We start from the raw sequence: 16,792 nt of genomic DNA on the forward strand, positions 1-16,792 counted from the left end.
TTTGTAAATGGAGATATTTACTTCCATAAGACAGACTGTGGATAGGTCTAGTAACAAAACTATAAGTATGGGCCTGGGAACGCCTTGTGTGCTCACCCTGGCATTATGGAACTTTAGATACAAGTTACAGCAGATGTTGTGCTAAATGTCTGGCCTTTCTGGTGATTATATTCTATGAAACTGGGGCCTCATTACTCTGAAGAGCCAACATTTCCCTTCAATTATCTATCCCGGTCTGTCATTCTGTAACTTGTCTTCTGATCCTTTCCTGCTCGTAATGGAGTCCTGGAATCAGTCTACATGGTTTGAAACACGTATTGCTAGGAATAGACGTTATAAAGGAATATGAACTTTTGTGAGGTTTTATATTTAACATTTACCAATACCAGGTCTTTGACTTGCTTACACATAAACATTGTCCCTTCCTCAAACCCTTCTGACAATAGACACCTCGATTCAGAAGGACTTCATTGCCTTTTCTCCTTGCATTGATTAGGATCCAAAGGCAGAGGAATGAATACCAGTTGAGGTCAGAATATCAGCTGAGGTCATCATCTTGTTGACCAGAGTGGGCCAGTACACTAGAATATGGAGGTCTTCTGAAAGAAGCAAGGCGCTATTCCTCAGAGTTATATGACTGAGAAATTATCCAGGAGAGGTACTTCTTACGGCACTCAGCGACACAAAGGGAAGGCATTTCCTTTCCCATGAAGTAGAGGTCGAGAATGGAGTGAGACCCAGTCTTATTCTGTGCAGTTATATAGAAAATAGCCCCATCAATGGAGAAATAGAATTAGATATGTTTTGGGGTTTTCTCCAATGGACATAGCATTACAGCGTGAAATATTGAAAAACAACAGACCAGAACTCATTATTAGACCTATAAAGACAGACCATTCAGAAAGTAAGTTTACGTTGGGCGCAAGAAAGCTATGAAGAGGATCCACACCCTGTTCCATGCTCCAATAAGCCCAGACTTTACAGGTTGAATGTAGGCACATGTAGTCTCAGAGGATCATGACTTGATGAGATCTGCAGCATGGTGCAAAAGATTTCCCAATTTAGCAGAACTTCAGCGAGCTTACGCTGGCATTGGAGAGTTTTAGGGGAAGACCTTCCGGGCTAAGGAAAAGGGCTTTGTAGGGTTGAAGGAGATGAGGAGAGTCTACCACCTGTACCGGCAGGGAGGGGAGCCGTAGTATGGAAATCCAGGACAGGGTGATTGGAGCATTGTTGGACTGAAACCTCTGCACATTCAGGTAGCCCCTCAGAAGGCGCCAAAAGGGGTTGGAGGAGTGGAGGCGTTCATTCATTACAAGTCCATCAAAAAGTCAAGGAATTACCAGGCCTATGGATCCAAGCATAAACTTGCGCACCATTCAAGGTAGTGACTTAAACAAGGCAAGAACAGGTACATACATTGTGCCCTAAACCTTTGATAATGTACAAAGAAGCAGTTTGGATTCTCATACCTGGGCATACAGTTCTCTATGTTCTAAATATATATTGATTGGAGTCTTCCCACTGTTAAACTTAAGCCATGAGGCTGCAAAGCATGTGTTGAGACCTGTCAAGTGCTCCATAAATACTAACTATGCATAAGAATGGCTACTTGCATTTTATATCAATATCTGGCAGACTTTTTTATTTGAAGGAAACAAAAGAAAATTGAAGCAATTAAAAAAAAATTAAAACAAGTATTTGCAATGCAGCGGGATTCACATTTGCTCGAGTTAGAGCTATTAGCGTTATAAACTCCTAACCGGACTTTTCTTGCCACATAAATTGAAAGAAAAAAACAAGTGCGATTGCGCTATGGAAAATAAAAAGATAAAGTAGTCCAGAAACCAAGCTGAAAACATGGAGCCTCGTATGTTTTCAGTAGTTGGCCTGTGCGCTTGAGGAGGGCTAAATACCGTAAAAGGCGTTACATATGCATGCCTTTCACTAATGAAATCAAGCGGATTTAAAAGGCAAGCCCATGAGCCAATGAAAGTGACAGGTGTGACATGAGCGTGGTTAAAAGCCCAAAGAGAGCTTACAACAGAGATGGAGCGCTTGAGCGCTCGACCCTAAAAATGGAAGGGGATCAAAACTCGAGGGCTTCAAGATGGATACCAAGTCCAAGAACTACGGCCACACTCCTAGCTTTGTTCTAGACCGATGGTCACTTGAGTTTTCTGTGCTTCTGATGAGAGCACAGAAAAAAATGTGGCCTTAAGTATCACCAGCTGCACTCTGATCTTGGGTTAATTATATCTGATGACTTTAACATGGCTAAAGAGTGTGCCCAGCTTGTGCAGAGATAATAGGTGTTTTGGCTGCAAATGGAGAACCATAACCAGCTGAGAACATAGGTTGTGTTGCTACTACGCTTATCGCAGGTGGGTCATACCTGCAATATTGTACAGTTCTAGATGACAGATAGGAAATATTTTTCCAGTTCAGGCTACATTGCCAGAAGGACGTATTAGAGAGAGTTCAAAGGTGACAACCAAAATGGTGCTCAGTTTCAAGCTCAAGCCCTTTGAGAACAGGTTCAAGGCTGTGTAGTTGTGCTCACCGGAGGACAGGAGGTGTAAGGAGACTGCAGACATTTTGATTTTGAAACTGAAGAAACGCAGTGGAGGTGTCCTGTTTCCGCCGAAGGCTTCTGTTTGAATGAGAGGCCATATGATGAGAGTAGAACGGGAAGTGGAGAGTTGCCTACTTTTACTCCTGGGTGACTCTGTACCTATTGTGCTTATTTCTTACATAAGCTGTGAGTATTCTTTGCGTCTTTTCATTCTGTATGCTATCTGTTCTTGTCTATGCCGCTTTTTGTTCCGCAAATGTGCTGTGCTGTGCTCTAAACTCATGGCTCATTCTCTCTGTAGCTGTATTGTTGGTACTAAACTTTGATGTTGATTTTTAACTCCATTCATGAATTAGTTGTTAACTTAAATTGTTTTTTTTTTTTTTTTTTTTTTTTTTTTTTAGAGAGGAAGATAAGGACATATTTGATTACTGTCGTGAAAACAACATTGAGCATGTCACTCATGCTATCCGCTCGAAGGATATTGATGTAAACCTTAAGGATGAAGAGGTAGGACAGTGGGGGGTTGCTTTTGTGGTGTTTTGTGTCATTCTTCTCTATCCACACCCTCATCCTGCCCAGTGTTTTGAAGGGACCGTATGGTGGGCAGTGGCTGCCTTTGCCTGTACACCTGCAGTTACGCTGTAGTACATGTGGACCTGTTGTAGTCATTGACAGACTCGAGAGGTTGAAATAAGCAGGAAGCTATTCAGTTCCTGCTGCTGGTGGGAAAGAGCCTGACAATCTTAATTTTAGTTACTCCTAGAAACTTCCTTTACCTGTCTGTAGCATCGACTGCCCTAGGATTGGCAGTTTCGGCGACATATTAAAGAGAATTTCCAATCACTCATACACTGATTTTAGCTGAAAAACTAGAGAAGATTATGTGATATGATGAAGGAATGTTTCTGGAACTTTCCTTCTTTGTAATTTATTTTAGAAACTCGGTAAGAGATGGTAATAAGCCCAACACAGACAAGGTAAACGTACATTCATATTGTTCTTGAACAGTTTTTAGAATTACCTTAACTTTTTGTCACAACAATATTACAATGGTTACTTAGTGCTTGGAGGAGCAGAAATTATTTCATAATTGGTGGGGCTACCACGTTTACAAACATGCTGATCTTCTGCTCCACTTAGAGATGGGGACCCATCAGGTGTCTGACATAAACGCCTCCGCTACATCCACTGTTGGAAATCCTTGATCCAGCTATGTTATATCTATTTGTGCACTATCACCTGCAAGGGTATCCAGGCACTGAGTAGGTGTGTGTGCCTAGCCCTCCCTATGGTTGGTTTGTTAATTGAAAAGCCAGGTCTTCCACTTCTATCGGCTTTCTAGAAGAGAGGAGGAGGCGGCTCTGATATGAGGCTCTGATATGAATGAATGAATAGTTATTATATAATGCACATCTACTCCAAGTGTGTCCCATTGCATTGGCAATCAAAGCCAGAAATAGTGGCATGGTTCCTCTGAAGTCCTACAATCCCTATTGTTCTTTCTTGACTCTCATCTCCTGCGAGATGGATCTTAAATGCCCAGGCATTTGATTCCACATGCTTGCTGCTCTGGCTGTGAAAGAGGAGCCCCGTCTTTGCTGTTTTTTAGAACTGGGGACTGTAAGTAAGCCAGTTTTACTGGAGGCCCTTGACATCCCAGGTCCATATTCCTTGATCTCTCATTCAAGTACGCAGGCCCGCTGTTATGGAGAGCTTGATGTGTCGGTGTTAGAGCCTTATACATAACACACTTGTGGACTGGTATCCATTGAAGCTTTTCAGGTAGCCAAGGTACTGACGCGTGCTTGAGTAATTTATAAAGGAGGCCGACTGCCATGTTCTGTACTACTTGTATACGCTGAACCAGATATTCAGGAAGACCCAAGTACAAAACATTGGCATAGTGACCACAGTGACTTGTGCATCATAATGCAGGAAGTTAAGAAATGTCCTCAGTATGCAACCGATCCATGGTTTAACTACTGCTGACACCTGGGCACTGAAAGATAATTGGGAGTCGAACGTAACTCCCAGATTTTTGGCCACTACCATTTGGGGGTGAGGGGTGCAGTTGGGCCATGCTCCTGCCCAACTGGGGAGGAGTTTTGACCCAAACAATAAGAGCTCAGTTTTGCCTCGATTTCACTGTAATTTTTTAGCCCTGAGCCATTCAAACAAAAAGCCTTCATACAAAGTGAAAATGCTTCTTTTGCGCTTGCGGGGTTCCCATCATCCGTGACCAGGATCTGCGTATCATCTGCGTATGATATAATCTTGATGTCATGGGAATTGACCAAATACGCCAAGGAGGTCATATAAATGTTGAAAAGCGTAGCACTCGGGTAGGAGCCCCAAGGCACCCCTCATTTCAGCGATTTAGCCCCAGAGGCATAAGGCTTCATCTAAATTATGTACTCTAGTCTCTCAGGAAAAGAACCCAGCTTCCTAGGGCTGATCCTGTCACTCCCAGGTGTTATAGCCTGTGCAGCAAGATGTATTGATCCACAATATCAAATGCTGTTGACAGGTCCAGCAGCACCAAAACATCATTAATTCCAGAATCAAGATTGGTCTTAATAGATTCAGAGACCTCCAATAATGTTGTTTCAATGCTGTAGCGAGCTCTAAAACTGGTTTGGGATCGGTGTAGCAGCCTGTTTTCAGCCAGGAAGGATGGTAAGCTGACGATTCACCACCTTTTCCAGGATTTTCGTGGTTGCAGCGAAACTTCGCCAGTGTTTCAGGATCCGAATGATCCTTTTTAGCAAGAGAATAACATTTGCTCTTTTGCAATCATCAGGAATAACGCCTGCATGGAGGGAGGTGGCAAATAACTCCTGATAGATGTGGGCATAATACCTGTGATAGTCTTCAGGATGTGAGGTGGCATAGGGTTATCAGGAGACCCTGACCTATAGTTTGCGAACTGTGCTTTCAGTTCCTTCTTATAGGGGCATGACCAGATGACAGGTTCGAATCTGCTGTAGGTCCTACTGTGTCTCCAGGCCCGGACACGAGAGTCAAATGATTCAAACCCATTAAATTGGCCTGAGTTTTAAGAATCTTAACTTCAAAAAAGTCACTGCTTTCGAGCATAGCACTTGACTAATCTCTAGTGGAGGGTACATGGTTTTAGGGTCCATGAACCTTGCAACAATTTAAAAAAATCTCCTCCCATTATTATCTGTCTCTTTAAATTACTGGGAATAGAAGGAGCTCCGAGCCCACTTTATGTTCATATGATGTACCTTAAGAGACAGTTTGTAGTGGGTTTTGTCTGTTTTATGATAAAGGCGACGCCCTGCCCTTTCCAATTTTTTGTATGCTGCTGTTTCCAGGATTAATTCCTGAAAGAACCATTGTGCTGAATGGGTCAAGCTACTTTCCTGACTGCAGTCATAGGAGCTACGGAATCGGCGGCCTTTATAAACCAGGACCTAATAGCAATATCGCCCTCTATGACGGAGTCCCTGATTACTGGCTTGAATTCATTCAGAATCCTCCTCAGGTCTGGAATAGAAACCTTGTTCCAACATCTATTCCCATTCCTCTGTTGTGGGTGTCTGATTTCCTTCAGACACTAAAAATGCTAGAAAAACGGGAGTAAAAAGTGGTCCGACCAGGTCACCTGGCGCAGGTTCTCCCAGTGCATTGCTGTGTTAAACAGGATGCCATCAGTGGCATGCCCTGCCCTGCGCGTTGGGCCTACATTGGCTTGTGTTTAAATTGAATAGTGCCAGTCTCTCCAAAACAGCAGGTCACCTGCCCTATCCAAGTGTAAGTTAAAATCAACTTCAACTGTAAAATTTGCATAGTTAATACATTTATGGGCTAAAGCTTGATCCAAGTATACGATGAAATCACCTGCTACGGAGTTGGGAGGCTCTTCCACGCTTCAGGAGCGATGTAACTGGTTCCTGTGTGTGCGTGGGATGTGTGCAAGTAGAAGTCGAGAGGAGCAGAGTTGTTTGTGTCGTTGGTGGAAGCAGTTGCGACTGGATGTTGATGGTGTGTGCCTGGGTGACATTGAGCTGTCTTGCTTCCAGATGACTGCTTTGTCATTTAAGCAGTGCGCAGCCCTGTTAAGGGAAGATGACAACAACGGGAGAGTGACAGTGAAGTCAGCCAATGCTAAGTAATAGACCGCCTCCAAGCCCACGGTTAGAAAACAAAAGGCATCAGAGACCGAGCATGACCTGCCTGGGCATCCTGCAATGTCTTTAATCGAAAAACTGGGCGAAAGCTACCTGTGCGCCAGAGACATTGATTTACATTTTTGCGAAATTAACCGCTGTTTTGAAGATTTGTTCCTGAAAAAGACAAAAGAGTGCTTTGTGGGCCGCAATAAAAGCACTCCTCTGCATGCAACTGGTGGGGTAGCTCTACATTAAGCAAGCAGGCCTCTGCCGAGCGGCAGATGTAAGAGGCTCTTTCAGTGTGGAAGTTGTCTCTCAGTCCTCAAATTAACGTTTGAGTGGCCTCTACCAAGGATTCTGGACCCAAATAGGACTCTGCCTTTCTTCCCTAACGGATGGAGTTAGTTGAGACTCTGCCTTTCTTCCGTAACGGAAGGAGTTAGTTGAGGAGGAGCTGGCCTGGCTCTGTATAGAAGTAGCTCCTGCTCGCTATTTTAGTCGGTTATGTAGATACCGGACTGTGGAAGCCGGTCGTGATCTGTACTTGTGAATCTGTAGCGATCTGAGAATTGTGATGCATGTGAACCGATAGCAGGCAGTGATTCCTGTGTTACAGATGGACCTTTAGCAGGCCAGTAGTGATGTTTTGGAATGTATGCACCTGGGGCAGGTGGTGAAGGCCGGCTGGCAGTCAGTGACACACTCCCTCGTGCACCTGTAGCAGCCAGTAATGCTCTGAACTTAAAATGGATGGAAAGGTCATCCATCCTTCCGTAGTAGTTATCCACGCTTCTGTAGTAGTTCTATATGTGCCTGGTGCAGTCTGTGATGGCCTGTACATTCGAACCTCTAGCAGAGAGTTCGTTCTGCTCTGGCTCACCTACGCCACTCAATGATAGTCCAGTGAGTGGTGTTTTATTCTAGTGCATCTGCGACAACACACTGATGCTTCCTCAGTATGGGCCTGAGGTAGTCTGTAGCTCTCACTACGTGCCTGTGATGATTTCCGTGTGTGGACCTGCCGCAGTTGGATGTTGTGTCAGACGTGAACCGGTACCAGTGATTGGTAACCTCTATAAAGCCTGATGGGCGGTGTCACTCCGGTTGAGCTCACTCTCCGAGAGTAATGGGCATCACCTCTCGAGCACTGCTCGCTGTGTTCGACAGACAGGCTGTCTCAGCCACCACAGTTTGTGTTTGCGGGCTGCGTTTGCTGTGCTTGATAGCCTCGCACGCAGAGCTTGCTGTGATAGACAGCACTCGCTGTATGTCACGGGCAAACTTTGTCAGGCCTCACTCGCTCTGTGTCAAATGAACTAGCTGTGCAAAAGCCAGCCTCTCTCTCATGTAGCACTCAGTGAGTGACAGACAGGCAACGACTTCCAGCCCATATTAAAACAAGAAGCAGCCACCGTGTGAAGGATAGCTGCTGTCAGTCCGTTCTCAAAGTATGTGACACAGTATCTCAGGCAACACTCCTAATATCGGACTGAACCTCTCCCATCCTTCGCTTGCATTATGTGACAGCCAGTCTGCCTGAGGCACTCGGCACTCACTCACTGTGTAAGAAGGACAGACTTTCAGGAGCAGCACGCGGTTGCTGACAGCCCGTTTTACCACTCAAGTGACGTCTGATCTAGCTAAAGCGGGTAACACTGTGTGAAGGGCAGCCTCTTTGGAGTAGCAGCGGCTGTGTGTGACGGCTTCTCGGGCAGAACTCGTAGTATGTGAAAGGGCGCTTCCCCCCGCAGCACTTTGTGTGTGAGATTGACTGCCCCCATGTTGGAGCTCAGTGTTTCTTGTACAATCACTGCAACCCTCACTCTATCATGTGCCACCCATTGCCTCAAGTGCTCGCAGTGTGAGGGACAGTCTTAAGCAGACGTCACTCGCAGTTTGTGACAGAGCCCCCTCATGGCAGGCGGAGCTCGCTGCATGTGCCGGTGCCAGTCGCAATACGTGTAGGGTGACGGGACGTCCCTGTTTTTCACCATCTGCTCCGTCAGATTTCGGGAAATTTAGCCCACATCCCCGTTTTTAGAGAGAGTCGCCAGAAACGATAGAAAGTGACATTTATGTTTTCCAAAGCAGGGCTTTTTAAAGAAAGCAATTTAATTAACAAATACGATACTGGCTTTAATAATAGCATTTTATTTTTGTCCTTAGTGCTTCTTCTTTAACTTTATGCTGATGAGCGCTGACATTTTGCGGCTTGGTTGAAGCGCATGGGTAGTCTTTTTTCTAATTTTTATGAAATGTCCCGGTTTTTGACTTTACAATTCTGTGGCACAGCCCCTGACAAGCAGGCAGCACTCACTGTGTTGGACACGGATCTCGTTGGCAATGCTCAGCGTGTGCCATGCAGCCTCTTTCAGGCTTGCAGTATTTGCAGTGTGTGATGGACAGCCTCTGCTAGGAGCCCTCCGTGCGTGTGACGGGCAGCGTCTATGACCGAAGCAGATCTCACAGGGTGTGTGTATAACAGAATGCCCCGGGGCCTACTTTATTAAGTGTGCGCTGAGCGGTCCCCGGAGCCGGCTTTCCCCGTAACATGCATCACTTCCCGCAGCACACATCAGAGCCTCTGCGGCGCTGGGAGCGTCGTACCTAAAGCCCTTTTAGCTCCTGAATTACAATCACCGGCGGGGCTGCTCTCCGAGTGATTAACATTCTGCGAAGAAGGCAGCAGGCTGTGCAGCAGAGGGAAGACGGTAACCAGGGCCTTCTGTTCCCGTGAGGTGATGGCGAATATTATAGGGTTTCGCCGGCAAGCAGCGCTTGTCCGTAGGACTGGCTTGTATACATGGAGAGTAGCTGTAGGAAAGGCACGCCAGGCCGTTGGAGATTGCCCGCTTGCCTTGGTCTTAAGCTTTTTTCCAACAAAAATCTTTTTTTCTTGAACCCTTGTAACGCCTCTTGATTATTTTCATTAGGCATGCAAGATGCCAGGTGAAACTGGTGCGGCTCCCAGTAATCGGTAATAGCAAAGTGAAGCGTGTGTTGTTGTCCAATATACAAAAATTAGCGTGTGTACATACATATATGTGTGTGTATATATATATATATATATATATATATATATATATATACGGTTAAATACCAGCTGTTGTATGTAATGATATTGCAAGACACCAAACAGTTTAGTGAGGATATAGAAGAGCGAGCTCATTTCCTTTATAAAGTGAAGAAACTCTGATTTGACGTGCAATAGCCCTATAATGCCCAGCAAAGGAGTACATTATTTCCCTATATACGTGGGCCCGCTATAACCCTTCCCACAAACCACATAAATAAACACCCACCACCCTCAACACGGGGCCGGCCAGGTGCAGAGGTCAAAGTGTAGGCAAAATTAACATGGGCTCCTATGGAGACTGGGGGCACTCGGTTTCAGATCTGCAGGCAGGTAAGTACTCGCGTCTTCGGAGGGCAGACCTGGGGAGTTTAGAGGAGCTTTGGGCGTTTTAGGGGTCAATGGGCAGTAGCCAATGGGTACTGTCCCTGAGAGTGGCTACACCCTCTTTGTGCCCAATCCCTTTGGGGTGGGGGGCACAAACCTAATCCTATTGGTCCCCATCCTCCAAACCAAGATATGGGTAATTCTGCAGGGAAGGGGGGTGGGGGGGTCACCTCAGCTCTGGACATCTTAGGGGTGGTCCTGACTGGGGTGGTCACTCCTCCCTGTTTTCCCTAATTTTCCCATCAGACTTGCTGCCAAAAGTGGGGCTTTGTCCGTGGGGGGTTGGCAACTCCACTAGCTGGAGTGCCCTGCAGCACTGTAATCCAAGGCTTGAGCCTTTGAGGCTCACCTCCCGGTGTTACAGTCCCTGTAGGGTGAGGTCTGAAGTACCTCCACCCAGGACAGGCTTTGTTTCTGACCACAGAGAGCACAAAGGCTCTCACCCCATGTGGTCAGAGACTTGTCTGAAAGTGGCAGGCTGGCATAGACCGGTCAGTCCTGCACTAGCAGTTTGGCTAACATACCGGGGGCATCTCTAAGATGCCCTCTGTGTGCATTTTTCAGTAAATTCAACACTGCCATCAGTGGGGGTTTATTGTGCTGGGAAGTTTGATATTAACCTTCCCGGTATTCAGTGAAACCATTATGGAGCTGTGGAGTTCGTAATGATATACTCCAGGACCATATACTCAATATGGCTACACTGCACTTGCAATGTCTAAGAATGGACCTAGATACTGAAGGGGCATATTGCTCATGCAGCTATGCCTTCACCTGTGGTATAGTGCACCCTGCCTTAGGGCTGTAAGTCCTGCTAGAGGAGTGTCTTACCTATGCCACAGGCAGTGGTTTGTGAGGATGTCACCCTGAGAGGGGTGCCATGTCTACTCTAACTTTTTCTCCACACCAGCACACACAAGCTGCAAGAACAGTGTACATGTGTTTGGTGAGGGGTCCCCTAGGGTGGCATAATACATTTTGCAGCCCTTGGGGACCTTCCTTGGCCACAGGGCCCTTGGCACCAGGGGTACCTTTTACAAGGGACTTAGCTGTGTGCCATGAGTGTGCCAATTGTGGAAATAAAGGTACAGATTTTGGGAAAGAATACTGGTCCTGGGCCTGGTTATCAGGGTCCCAGCACAATTTCAATTAAAGTTGGCATCAGCCCTAGGTAAAACGTTTTTGTGTGGGGGGGAGGTAACCATGCCAACAGTGGCACTTTCCTACACATCTTCTCGCTTCCTCCACTGTGGCCTCTTCTTTTGCAGTAATACCCTAGCAGTACCTGGTGTCTTAGCTGGTATATCTCAGCAGCACTTTCTGGCTTTGCGGTCGTTTCCCAGGAGTGCAACATTTGGTGATGCAGTATCCCAGCGCTGCCCTTCTGACTTCATGATTGCATCACAATAATGCAGTTCAGGTGCTTCCTCGCCCCATCAGTTTCCCTGCCTGGTATGGTCATGTTCAAGCTGTCAGCCCCCACTCCCAGCTGCTGGAATATCCTGAGTAAGGATTCTCACAAGTGTGAGCTCAGAATTAGTGGTTGAAGTTGTCTGCTATGCCTGACTCTGGTTGACTCTGTAGGTAGCAGTGGCCAATCCTGAGGAGGTGGTTTGACTGTCAGTGTCCCCATGCCTGCATTGCAACTGCTGGGATGGATCTGGTTCTCAGTGTGCGCGAATTATAGGTGTGATGAGTAAGGAAGGGAGTGCTTGGAGTCTGCCAGCCTTTGGAATGTCCTTCTGAGTCAGATGGTAATAAGATTACTTGAGGAGTGGGACCGTTACACCCGCATATATCTACTACCTGACATGGTTAACCACCATTTTGCTGGGGTGGTTAAAGCCTTTGGACAGCCCTCAACCCTTTTGTAGTACTTGGATTGGTGGTTGCTGTCCAACAGAACCTGCAGGCTGTCACTTGGGAATCCCAGGCTACTTATTTAGTGAATACACCCCTTCAAATGGGTGTGGGAGAGATACTTTCTCCTAGATAACTTCCATGCTGAAGCTCATTAACTATTCTAGCCTCATCTAAACCGTATCCCTTGCTCATGAAGTGTTGCCCATACATACCTTCTTTCTGGTGTCATCATATTCCAGGACGGCTCTGCCTGGCTGTTGTACTCCATCGGTACCTCTGTTTTTGTGGTTCTATCACAGCAGTGCTCATTGCTGCTGTTCTCTTATCTCTAGTTACTCATGCTGCCGTAATTGTTTGCTAACATTGTCCATTATTGACCTCGCTGGATCCTCAGTAGTGTTGCACTCTGCAGCCTCCAAGGTCCCACTCCTACCTCTTGATTCCTTTTGCAATGTGCTCTGTTTTTTAAAAACCTTTTAGTCTCTCCACCCACCATTCCCTCTTTGCATGATGAGCTGCGCCTTCTCCTCCACCAATCTCCATTCCGTTTCCCTGTAAACAGATGAAGTGCTTAAACATTCATAGACTGAGACGCTGGGAATTGGGTTGGGTTCTCTTCCCAGCCCAATGTAGATTTAGGCCCATTCATCCGTGACAAGGATGAGCCAGGACTCTGCATGCAGATGTCAGGAGTCCTTTTTAATCAAGGTTGCAGGTTAAAGAACCTGGGGCAGAGGGGACGGTGCCAGGATCAGTCGCAGCTCCGTGTGGGCCGCTTGGTTGGTTCAGAGAGCAGCAGGTGTGATTCGCAGAGGAGGTTTCGGTCCATAATGCACAGGCTTGGGCTTTGCACTGCCAGCTCTTCTCAGTGAAATAGCTGCTTTCCTGCGTCCCTGCTCAGCAAAAGGGAACGGCGTTGAATCACATCAGAGAACAAGCATTGACAACGCCATTGGTCTAGCTGTGTATTCATGCCATGAATGTATTTGTGATTCATTTGGAGATTTGCCTAGTATCAGATGAGAACACAGTAGGCTTGCGTTTTTACAGTTCTAGTGACCATGACAGCAGGGATCCTTCTAATGCAGCATGACTTAGTTCTGACACCGTATATTCTTTGATGGCTTGTCTCGTGTCTATAAATTTTGTTTTTTCATTTGTTCTAAATGCAACTGAAAGATATTGTGTTCAGTTTCATATTCCGTTGTCACATTGGCACTTTTTCAGCTTGCACCATCATGCCCTTTTCAGACCAAGTCTCCTCAGCAGTTATGGTATTTCTTCAAGGATTGGTGTGTGATAGCCAGGATTTAAGCATGAAGGAGTTTGTTTTATTGCATGTGACTAATACAACCACCTCTGTCAAGCACAATCCCTCTGCAGATGGCGCTTCTTAGTGGCCAAGACTACATTAGCTTAATTTCCACAGTGCTATTTTCACTGCCTCCAGAGTTTATACATGTAAATTTACAGATACTTCATCCCTTGGATAAATCAATTATGTTTAACCCAGACCATGTACCCAGATTCAATACTCTGTCCAGCAGTTAGAGTTGACCAATGAGGTAAACACACAAGACTGTTGTGTCTAAGAAGGTTGTTGGCAGCTTTAGTATTTTGTAGTGAAGGACACTATCCTTACTGTGCCCCTCCTTTTACCCAAATGCCATCACCAGTGTTTTCACCAAATCGACAGCCCATTTGACCTGCTAGAAGCATTATGCTTACCCCTGTATGCACTACAAGAGCTGTAACTTTGAACTTGTTACTGACCCACCTGGTCTTAAAGACTTCAGTCCATGAGATAAATCAAGTCCTCAATGACAGCAAAGCTGTTCATTGTACTAGCCCTTGAAACTGACTGGGCGTGTCTTAAATATTTACGAGACTTGGAAAGGCTACACAGGAGCCACAGGCCACTTGCAGACTTACCACTTCACCGTAAACCTTTAGTCCGAGAGAGCCTTGGTCCTCCTAACCGCCCTCATCCTCGTGGTTTTGCTGTGGAGATTCTTTAGTATACAAAGCTTTCACTGTTGTCCAAGTAGGATTTGCGGCATCTCTATTGCACCATGCCTTTGTCATATTTAACAGGTTTGCCATCTGGCCACACCAGTCCTCAAAGCAGTTTTCTTCAAGGCCCTCCACCAATCAGCCTTCATCTCTAACATATAATGGGTAAGATGATAATTCTCTGTCGACTTGTTTCAGGCACAAGGCCCATGTTTGCAAACGATGGTGTATTTCTTAAAACCCCGGGCAGTTTTCCTGAAATGGTTTCTCACATATTTCCAGGGGATTGCATTTTTGGAGTACTCTATCATTTTCACTGGATTGTTCTTCCTGGACAAGCAGGGTGATAGCCAGTCCTTCTAATTTGTTTTTGTGTGGTCATGGAACCTTGGGTGTGCGTAATTAATGAAAATGTTACTTACAGTTTGTCAAAATAAGATTGTAATGGGCTCCATTGTCTCCCTTTTGGTGGGAATTGCTGAACCCCAGGGTGTAGTATCGGATCATTCGCTCTTTGCGGCAAAAAGACACTCTATCCTTCCACCTGTTCTCCCGCATCACAGCCAGAGATACCCAGAAGGTCAAGATGTCACACAGATTCGAACAGAGACTTCTGCCTGTTGCTAACCCTTGTGCAACCCCCGATTGCTGAAGTGCTGTGGTAGAAGGAAGGATTTGTTGCCTTTGTCTATTCCTAGACCCTCCATCAGGTAACCGGGACTACTGAGAAACATGGAGAGAGAGAGTGGGCTGTATCGCCCCTATCTCACAGCAGCTAGTAAGGAAAGTTAAATGCAGAGTTACGGGTACTCTCTAATGGAAGAATAAACACTTAACCATCACTAACACACATAGATATACAGATCTTTGAGTGAATGTGGGATTCCAGTCTATTGTCATGTTAATTCCTTTTGGTGTTCCACTCCCATGTGTTTTTTCAGTGCATTAGCTGCTTTTCAGTATTAGGACTTTCTTCAACCAGAGCTGAAAACAAGCACTTGCAATGCAATAGGTCTCACATTTGTGAGAGTTAGAGCTATTGGTGTTGTAACTGACAATGGGGGTCATTACGACTCCCGCCGGACGCGGTGACCGCACGCCTGGCGGGAGCCGCCAAAATACTGTACCGCGGTCGCAAGACCGCGGCGGGTATTTTGAGTTTTCCCCTGGGCTGGCGGGCGGCCTTCAAAAGGCCGCCCGCCAGCCCAGGGGAAAACGACCTTCCCACCATGAAGCCGGCTCGTAATCGAGCCGGCGGAGTGGGAAGGTGCGACGGGTGCTACTGCACCCGTCGCGTATTTCACTGTCTGCTATGCAGACAGTGAAATACTAGCGGGGCCCTCTTACGGGGGCCCCTGCAGTGCCCATGCCATTGGCATGGGCACTGCAGGGGCCCCCAGGGGCCCCGCGACACCCCCTACCGCCATCATGTTCCTGGCGGGCGAACCGCCAGGAACAGGATGGCGGTAGGGGGTGTCAGAATCCCCAAGGCGGCTCAGCATGCTGCGCCGCCTTGGAGGATTCTGACGGGCAGCGGAAAACCGGCGGGAGACCGCCGGTTTTCCTGCACTGACCGCGGCCAAAGCGCCGCGGTCAGAATGCCCTAAGGGGGCACCGCCAGGCTGTCGGCGGTGCTCCCGCCAACCGCGAGCCTGGCGGTCACAGACCGCCAGGCTCGTAATGAGGGCCAATGTCTTTTACCTATGTGGTTTGGTTTGGTTTGGAGTGTAGTGGATGTATGCCAGGTGCCACAGCAATCCTCCCAGGCCTGTCGCTGCAGGAGAGAGGACACAACAAGGCCGCCATCTTGGGAGTGTGTTGCCTCATTCCTACTGATTGGCTGTGATACCCTAGAGATACAACCCTTCCTAGTGTGTTTACTTAAACGTTTATAGCACCAAACAAGCCACAAAGAGGCACCTTTGTGGCATTTAACCTGGAGAATGAGGGGGTCAAAAGAGTTAGGAGCAAAGAAAAGAGGGCAGCCATATGTGTTGAACTTTTAAAGGAATTATTCCTCTACACAGGAAATACCAGCCTAACTTTTGAAAGTATTGACTGTATACAAAGAGAATAACAGAAGGGCAGCTTAACTGAGCAGGAGACGTCAAATATGTCCTGATTGGTGAAACAGAACTTCTGTGGTAGATAGGCTGGCAGGATAGGTTCCAGAGACGCGACATCTGTGACCTTGGGTCAGTGCTTTAGATGGAAATACAGAATGGCTGGTACTCTGTATTCATTTAAAGCACTGCCTTGAGTTAATAGTCTTATGACACCCCTCGGCTCAGGACTGGACTCTGTAGAACAGATGCGTTAACCTGAATCTCCTGGGCATTGACGGTGCCTTTTCGTTTCATACATTTGTGCACTGGCTGGTGGTTTCGAAGTCCGAATTCTCTCTGTTGGGGTGGCTACTCAAAGTTTGAAGTTTTGGCCTTTCCATCTGGACCACTTAGACTAGAGCGGGAAGCCTGTGTTTGGGCGATAGCCAGTGAGGCTCCTACAGGGCTGGTTCACTGGCATTTTTTCAGGCTATTAAGAGGATTCAAATGTATGTTTTCTGGGGGAATCCAAGGTAGGGCCAGAACCATGTCCGAAATTTCTTGATACCCACATAGGATAAATTACGTAAAAATAATTTAAATGGAACTTATTTACACAGTGGTTACCCTGCAAGCCTGGCATGGATCTGGCTTGTTTGTTGTCTTAGTAAAAAAACAATACTCCAGTCACAACAAC

At 46.6% G+C, this 16,792-nt stretch overlaps 1 protein-coding gene across 2 annotated transcripts in view; it reads left to right on the forward strand.

Moving 5' to 3' along the window:
• ACBD6 (acyl-CoA binding domain containing 6) overlaps positions 1-16,792 on the forward strand; it is a 367,559-nt gene that overhangs the window by 201,627 nt on the left and 149,140 nt on the right. For both annotated transcript variants that reach the window (XM_069232079.1, XM_069232078.1), the window contains exon 5: positions 2,980-3,085. In XM_069232079.1, coding sequence (XP_069088180.1) covers positions 2,980-3,085 — 106 coding nt within the window. The remainder of the gene's footprint in view (positions 1-2,979; positions 3,086-16,792) is intronic.

Source organism: Pleurodeles waltl, chromosome 4_2 (genome assembly GCF_031143425.1).
Source record: "Pleurodeles waltl isolate 20211129_DDA chromosome 4_2, aPleWal1.hap1.20221129, whole genome shotgun sequence".
In the NCBI taxonomy this organism is placed as follows: domain Eukaryota; kingdom Metazoa; phylum Chordata; class Amphibia; order Caudata; family Salamandridae; genus Pleurodeles; species Pleurodeles waltl.